Source organism: Lupinus angustifolius, chromosome LG13 (genome assembly GCF_001865875.1).
Source record: "Lupinus angustifolius cultivar Tanjil chromosome LG13, LupAngTanjil_v1.0, whole genome shotgun sequence".
Taxonomy (NCBI): Eukaryota; Viridiplantae; Streptophyta; class Magnoliopsida; order Fabales; family Fabaceae; genus Lupinus; species Lupinus angustifolius.
The window spans coordinates 4,696,786-4,705,228 of NC_032021.1; the positions used below are offsets into that span (position 1 = coordinate 4,696,786).

General features: G+C 36.1%; 1 protein-coding gene and 1 pseudogene across 1 annotated transcript; both read left to right on the forward strand.

Annotated features, from left to right (window-relative positions):
* Positions 281 to 5,133, forward strand: LOC109325891 (probable E3 ubiquitin-protein ligase RHG1A). The gene is made up of 6 exons (XM_019558492.1): positions 281 to 444; positions 2,314 to 3,090; positions 3,453 to 3,841; positions 3,962 to 4,027; positions 4,162 to 4,329; positions 4,790 to 5,133. The coding sequence occupies exons 2-6, from the start codon at positions 2,343 to 2,345 to the stop codon at positions 4,922 to 4,924; spliced, it is 1,506 nt and encodes a 501-aa protein (XP_019414037.1). The 5' UTR covers positions 281 to 444; positions 2,314 to 2,342; the 3' UTR covers positions 4,925 to 5,133.
* On the forward strand, positions 6,727 to 7,999 carry LOC109363203 (annotated as a pseudogene).

Consider the following 8,443-nt stretch of genomic DNA (forward strand, 5'->3'; position numbering starts at 1 on the left):
TATCAATTCATATTGAGACAATTTCACCGATCTTTAGAAAATATTTAAGAAAAAAAAATAGATTGCAATGACTATTTGCAGAAAATCTAAATTTTAGAGAGACTCTGATCACTTTTCCCTAAAATATTTAAACGAGTTTATGTTATTAAAAAAACAAATCACCTAAAAGAAATACAAATACTAAATTAATGAAGCAATGATGACCAACCTCTAATATAATATAATCTAATTATGCAGTACAAATTATATCTGATACAGATGAATGTGAAAGCAACATACAAAAACATCATAGGCATATCCTCTCTCCCTCGCTCTCATTTTCCCCTCTCTCTCTAATTCTCTTTCTGTGGGTTTCCTTTGATCATTTGGTCATTGATCATTGATATTTCATTCTGGTTTCATCCTCGCTTGCTTCTGAGGCTGCAAGAGTTTGATGATTACGAGGTACAGTTTTATTATCCTTAAATTTAGTGTTTTGTTTGGTCGGTGATGAATTCTTGGATGGTGTTGGCAAAGTTGCTTTCTTTTTTGCTTATCAATTCTGGGTTTTCTTTTTTGTGTTTAGTTCCATGGTTTTGTTAATAAAGGCATGATTTTTTTTAATCTACTTCAATAATCCGTTCAATTCTTGAGCACTCCAAAACTTGTTATGGGTACCTTTGAAATCAACATCATTTTGATTTTTTGTTCTCTGTTGAATCTGGCAAATAAATGGGCATGCTTTGCTTGCTTGAATTTTTTTTTCTGGGGATGATCAGTAGTTATAATCAAAAGGAAACTTTTTTTCATTGCGGTTTTCAACTTTCATGTTTGATTTTTTTGGAATGCTTATAGTCATGCACCCTTTCTTTGCTTCTTGCATTTTACTTATTTCTTCATGTTTGCTATCTCCTGAAATATGAAGACTTTATATATATTTTTTACTGATCATGATATGAAATAGGACTTAGCATTCACCTTTATTATTTAGTAGTTCATGACGGTATCCTTTATTTGTTTATTCAATTTTTGTGTATGTGTGGTGTCAATTTTGAGAGATTCTTGTTTAGGTTGAGAAGGGACTCTCTGCAACAATTTTTGTGTGCTTATGCATTATCCTCTAGCGTGTATCTGCTTTGCTTTTTAATGATTATTCTTATTTAGCTTCAATCTATCATAATAATGTATGCATTATGTCCTGATAAATACCCGAGGTTATGTTGTAGTTTTATGGATGGATTCACTAGGTTATTAAGTGTAACAGATGATTTCTTATTTCATAATGTACTGTAATATACTCTAGAGTTTTTGTTACAACAGGCTCGGATTCATGGTGAGCCCTAAATGTGACATGTCCATAAACTGAATGACTTGTAATATGTACATATTTATAGTTCTGAAGTGATGAAACATGTTGCTGTGAATAGGTTTCACCATTGAACCCGAGTTTTCAATATCACAACTCTTTATTTTAACGGTTATTAAAAAAACTTCTATACAAAAAACTGTTAGTAAATTTACAAAGAAATTTGACCATAAGTGATTGAGACTTCATCATCAGGTTAGCTGGCTGATTGAATAACAACACTAACCATGTAAACTCTGAACTAGCCTTTGCAGGGGCTGCACGTAGTGTGCTTCTATGTGGTAGCTATGGCTACTCCATAATTTTTAGAAGTCGAGTCTTTCTTATGTGGGTGTATATATATATTAAATATAAATTTCTTATCTTGGCCCGCGTAACTAAATTAATAATGTCATTTTGCCTTGTCAATGAAAACCTTCTTGCTTTGCCCTTAAGCATCTGTGTAGGAAGTTAGACAATTTTTTTGGAGGGTGGTTTTTGTGGTTTCAGCTTTCATAATCTATTACTGTGTATGAAGGAAAGATGAAAGTTTAGAATTTAGTACTAAGGTTGTCCAGAAAACCACATAATTACAGTAGTAAGTGACCTTCCTTGTAAATCAGCTTTTGGAAATGATTAATATACCATATTGTCTAAAAGGTTCGCTGCCATATGCATCCACACTTCTCCAATCATGTTTTCCTCAAACATGCATCTTACTTGATGTAGGTTAACTCATGCTCTGTGAAATAGTGGTGAAGTTAAATTGTTTCTTCATATGTAATAATCATTAAGTTTCACTTCTAAACAATTTAGCTGTGTTTATCATGTGTCTTTAGGGTTTATGATCATTAAATTAAAAGTAATGTAAGAAGTAGATTGCATGTATTATTTTCTTCTGTAGAATCTCTTTTTTTATTTCATCTATTTGGTTTTAAGTATTTTCCTATGAGAGTGCCCATTTTTATTCACACTACTTGGAATATTAGGATTAAATTGCATCAACAAATCTCCTTATATGAATCAAACTACTGATACGACGATGGATCAACAAAGGCGTGACTATTTTCAGTCTGAACCTTATATACCTTCCAGAAGCACCAACATCTCCACATCTAATATTCGCACTGTGGTGACAGCTTCAGGGAACACAACTAATCTTGATTCCCATGACTTGCCAGATGCTCATGACAATGTAATGATGAATAGGTTGACACAATACACTAGCATTCAGAATCAACACAATCGTGATAGGGATGTTTCAGTTGTTCCCCACTTATTTTACTCTGGAATGAATCCTTTATCTAGTACTGGTGCATTGCCTCTGCCTTTAAACCACACTGTGTCTGATCAGTTACATGGTTCTAGCACATCTGCAATATCTGGAGCATACAAAAGGAAAAATACTGAAAGGAATAGAGGAAATTTTCAGCATTTCGATGCATCTGCTAGTTCTTCAACTGCTCCGCCCAATGCAATATACAGTGATGGGGCTGGTATGATGGATATTGCATCGTTTTCAATGCCTCAGCGTAGAGGAAATGGCATCCCTTCACTTGTGGAAGTTGGACCACATGGTAGTTCGTGGAGCGGATCGGGCGAGTCTATTATGGTGCCTGACCATAACCATTTGATTCGAGGAAACTATTTAGGACCACATTTTCAGCCAGCTGCTGCTCCCTGGCCAGAGCAGCCATTGAACTATAATATTAATGATGGTCATGCTACAGCCTGGAATCAGTCTCTTCCAATGCCTTATTTACAAGGTAAACTTGTGTTTTGTTTCTTTCTTTTCAATTATTGTCATAATGTGGATATTTATTAGTGATTAGTTCATGCCACATCTATTAAGCTTTCTTGTGAAAAATGGAAACTGAAGCCTCTAGGATGTGGTATTTTCAACCAAACAATAATCTTTTGGAGAAGTCTTGTTTTACATAAACTTTCTTGTGCTACCAAGATTCTAGTAAATGTATATATAGGTGTTTTGTTTTTCCTTTCTTTCTATGCATAATTTACCTCCCACAATAACATCTTAAGTGATATAAATGCACCCACTTTTTTCTTTGAATTTGTGAAGAACTTATCAATATTGTCTGTCTGATTGTCTCTCCCTCTTATTCTCCAGTTCGTGATGTTAATGAAAGTCTATTAGAGGATGCAAGTATGGGTCTGCAGATGTATCATAATACATCTAGCAACAGAAGTGGCTTCAGGTTTCCTCATCCTCCTCCTGTGAATCCCCTGCACCATAACTTTCATCATCCAACACTTCCTATGCAAGGAATGAGAGGTCACTCTATCAGCTTTCACCCTCCCTCAGCTTCATATAGGGTTCCCACGAATCCTTTACGCAGTGCTGTAATCCCGGCACAAAATGATTTTGAGATGGGTGCTAGGCACCTTCGCATTGCACCACCTGCAGGTCTACGCAGACACCGGCCTCATAGAGGAGTCATGCCCAATGCAACCCTAGGACATCAAAATCTTTCTCCTATGCACTTCTTCCAAGTTGATGTAATATTTCCTTTCCCTTTTAATAACTACTTCCGGTACTTGACTTTATATAGATAAATCGTACTTATTTTATGTTACCTAAATATTGGTTGTCCTAACATTTAAAGCTTATTTATGTAGGATGTTGCCCTACTTGTAGACCACCATAGAGATATGCGCTTGGACATTGATGAAATGTCTTATGAGGCAAGTCGACAAATTTGGATATTGTATATTTCTATTAATGTATTGTGGACAGATTTGAAGTCCCCGATAAATACAAAAGATTTAGTGCTTTTGGAATTGTTTTAATTTTTTACTCTTTTGGAATTTGACCACAGGAACTTCTTGCATTGGGCGAGCGGATTGGCAATGTAAGCACAGGTTTATCTGAGGAAATGATTACAGCTCAAATGAAGACAAAGACTTATTCAGTACCTGCTACTGTTATTAATTTGGAGGAGGTGGCTTCTGAGGAACCGGAAACTGCTTCTTGCATAATATGCATGGTATGAACTTTTAGCATGTTCCATATAATATTTAAGTTACTGTGTGTATTGATATTTCACATGCTAAACTTTTTGGGATAGTTCTACACCTTTGGGTGCGTTTGTTTGGGATTTTTTCTCAACAAAATCACTTATTTTGTTGTAAAAAAATGAACTTATGAGTTATTGACATATGTTTTGGTAAGATTTTTTAAATAATCAGATTATAATAAGAACTTATATTTTGTAGCTCCTTCTTAACATGAATAGCCTTTGAAGTTAAAATTGAGTAGTTTGATTTTAACTAAACACAAATAGCTTATGCTTCACACCAAAATCTATAAAAAGCGGAATCAACTTTTTTACCCAATCCAAAAATCACTTCTTTTTTAAGTTTAAACCAACTACCCCTTAATGCATTAACTGCTTAATGTTAATCCATTTCCCCTATTAATGAGAACATTTGTATGTGGTTTTTCAGGATGAATATCAGAACCAAGAGAAGATTGGAATTCTGCAATGCGGGCACGAGTGTCATGCAGATTGTTTAAGGAAATGGTTGCTTGTGAAAAATGTGTGCCCCATATGCAAATCGAAAGGGTTGATCCTGGAGTGAAGGGTGTATAAAAATTGATTCAAGTTTATACATCTCTTATTCTTCACACCCGTACTTTTGTTGGATATTCTATTTTATGTTTATGAACTTGCACATATAGACATAGTACATTGTCCAACTCATTTATTTGTTGGCACCAGATCATTGCATCTATCAAACTGTACAGACTTAGTTCTGTGTGATATTATTAAAACTTTTGGATTAATGTTGTTGTTAGCTTTGAAGCTTTGTATGCACTTGAACCTGGATGTGGGGTTCGGTTCTGAGTTGAGTTTCGGATGGGAACTGGGAAGTAAGGGAAAGAGAAGACTTTTGCATCATCTCACAAGTGTATTTTATGGTTCACAAGTCTTGCCCTCCCTTCCATTACCTTTCAAAAATCAACCGGTAAACATGCTTTTTGGATAATTTTTGGTGATTATCTTTTCAAATGGATTGTAGTGAGAATAATCTATTACTATCATCGTGTAGAAGATCCTCCCATAATTATCTTATAGTTTTTTTAAAAGTCATTTTGATAGTTAAGTTTAAGAAGAGAATGAAGGGAAATGAAAAATTTCGAAGTTATGAAACACACATTTGAGATGACTCAAATGTCTTTCATTTTTATTCATTTCCTTCCATAATTTAACTTACAAACGGATCCCAAAAGTATAACTTATCTTACAAATGTACTTGACCTTTTTTGTTTTCTAATTTAGGATTTAATGATATTAATTTGGGGAATATCTATCTTTTAAATAGAAATTACTTTGACCCATGTTTGCTTTATTTATTATTTTAGGACCGTTTGGATCCATGATTTTTTTAGCACCAAAATTAGACCAACATTGTAATAAAATATTTTCCTTACTTATCCCCTAGGTTACAGTCTACAAAAGAAAATTGTTCGTATTGCATATATTGAAGTAGCTAAAAATATGTATGATAGGTTAAGACTAGTATGAGAATATTAGATGAGGTCCATAATATTTTCCTATTATTATAGAATTATGTTAAAGGTCTTGGATGTGCTCATTAAACATATCCAAGAACCAATGCCAAAATGCATGCTCTTCGCGAATTATGGGAAGTTAGAAATGTGGAGGCAAACTTTAGAAGCACATGAATTCAATATAAGTGGAAGTAAGATTGAGTTTAAGTTTAGCAAGAAGCGAATAAACTCTATTGTAGAAGTAAAGATTGAAGATAATAAAATACAACAAATCACTAGATTTATATATCTTGAGTCAATCATACAATAAGATAAGGAAATTGATGGAGATGTGAATCAGAAGAATCAAGTAGGTTGGATGAAATGACAAAGTGCTTCACGTGTTATTTGTGATAAAAAGGCACTCAAGCTTACTGGAAAGTTTTACATCACGACTATAAGATCTGCAATATTATATGAAAGTTACAATTAGACGATAAAATGTCAACAAGAGAATAAACTCTATATAGCAGAGATGAGAATGTTGCGTTTGATGATTGAACATACTTGATAACATAAAATATGAGATGAAAGTATCAAGGAAAAAATTGAAGTAGTTTTTATTGTAGAAAAAATGACAAAATTATGTCTTATGCTATATAAGTTCCACCGTTTTAAGGCAAAACCTAACCTAATTTGTTTTCACCGGTAGCTTTAACATTCATAACTTACTTTTAGTGGAAAAAATAAATTATTCCTTCATTTTTGAAAATAGTGGATTATGAATATTCAGAATTGGGGTATAAAACTCAAATCCAAAACCATAGTTGAGCCCAATCAAAGAGGGAGCGGTCCAGCGACCTTTATCAAGGAAACGAGAAAATCGGTTTTATTTAATCGCGATGCTATAGCGACCATAACATAGCAACAAGTAAGTCGAAAACCCTGGAGGGGAAAGTGATTTGGTGCGAGAAGTGAGAAGAGAACAAAGAAGTTTCATAATCAGAATCAGAAGCAGAAAAATTAATCGAAGAAGATGGCTCGTAACGAAGAGAAAGCGCAGTCCATGCTTAACCGTTTCATCACCATGAAAGCAGAGGAGAAGAAGAAGCCCAAGGAGCGCCGCCCCTTCCTCGCTTCAGAATGCCGCGACCTCTCCGAAGCCGATAGGTGGCGTCAGCAGATCATGCGCGAGATCGGCCGTAAGGTCGCCGAGATTCAAAACGAAGGTCTCGGCGAGCACCGTCTCCGCGACCTTAACGACGAGATAAACAAACTTATCCGCGAGAAATCGCACTGGGAGCGCCGTATTGTTGAGCTCGGCGGCCCTAATTACTCCAAACATTCCGCCAAGATGACTGATCTTGACGGCAACATCGTTGATGTCCCAAACCCTAGCGGCCGTGGTCCTGGTTACCGTTACTTCGGCGCGGCGAAGAAACTCCCTGGCGTTCGCGAGCTATTTGATAAGCCTCCGGAGCTTCGCAAGCGTAGGACGAGGTACGATATCTATAAACGGATTGATGCGAGTTATTATGGTTATAGGGATGAGGAGGATGGTGTGCTTGAAAAACTTGAAGGTCCGGCGGAGGAGAAGATGAGGCGCAAGGCGTTTGAGGAGTGGAGGAGGCTGGAGGAGGTGAGGAAGGAGGCTAGGAAGAGTGTGAAGAGTGGAGAGGTTGCAACGACTTCTGCCGCGAGGGAGCTGTTGCATGAAGAGGAGGAGGATGTGGTGGAAGAAGAGAGGAGGCGGGAGAGGGAAATGAGGGAGGGTATGGAGGATAAGGAGAGGGAGTTTGTTGTGCATGTTCCGTTGCCGGATGAGAAGGAGATAGAGAGGATGGTGCTGGAGAAGAAGAAGACGGAGTTGTTGAATAGGTATGTTAGTGAGGGTCTCTTGGAGGAACAGAGTGAGGCCAAGGATATGCTTAACATTCACCGTTAGGTTAGGTGATGAGTTATGTTGATTAGAGTAGCTGCCTTTGTTGTTGATCTCATATTACAGTTTACTTATAAGCATTGTAATAGGTGGAGATCGAGAACGAAGTTTCTTATGGCTATAAAATTATTTTGAATGGTGTGTTCATTGAGATAATTGAGAGGCAATTTTTGGTTGTTATATCTCTTAGCAAAACAAGGGTATGTATGGTTTATGTTCTTGACATATTTTTCGTGATCAGTAGATATATGTTATTTTGCAGTTTGGTACTTTGGTATGTAATTATATTATAGGCAGTTACTCATTATAAGAAGACAGAGTCAATGAGGGCCGAATCAATTGGTATGAATGATCAAGGAATGGCAATGGATTTGGGTGTCCAACTTGATCGTTAAAGGGTGAACTATATTTTTTGTGTGATAAGGAACCTTTTAGCCTCCACTGTCTTAGTCTCTTCTCCATAACTCCAGTATAGATTTGGACTTGGTTTCAGAATAAGCAGTATGCTATAATGCCAAAATCAAGTAAGACTTCTGGAAATTTAAATGTCACGATTCACACCAATGCCTCAGGATGACTCTGCTCCATTAAGGATTATGCCCTTCCACCGATTGCTGCTCCAATTCCTGCTACTTAATTTTTGTCATTTGATGGAATTCATATTTGT

Excerpts from the sequence above, each read along its gene's own strand:
- LOC109325891 (XM_019558492.1), top strand. The coding sequence starts at position 2,343 with ATGAATCAAACTACTGATACGACGATGGATCAACAAAGGCGTGACTAT. Across the intron at positions 3,842-3,961 it reads TGCACTTCTTCCAAGTTGAT|GATGTTGCCCTACTTGTAGA; the intron begins GTAATATTTCCT and ends TTATTTATGTAG. Across the intron at positions 4,330-4,789 it reads CTTCTTGCATAATATGCATG|GATGAATATCAGAACCAAGA; the intron begins GTATGAACTTTT and ends GTGGTTTTTCAG.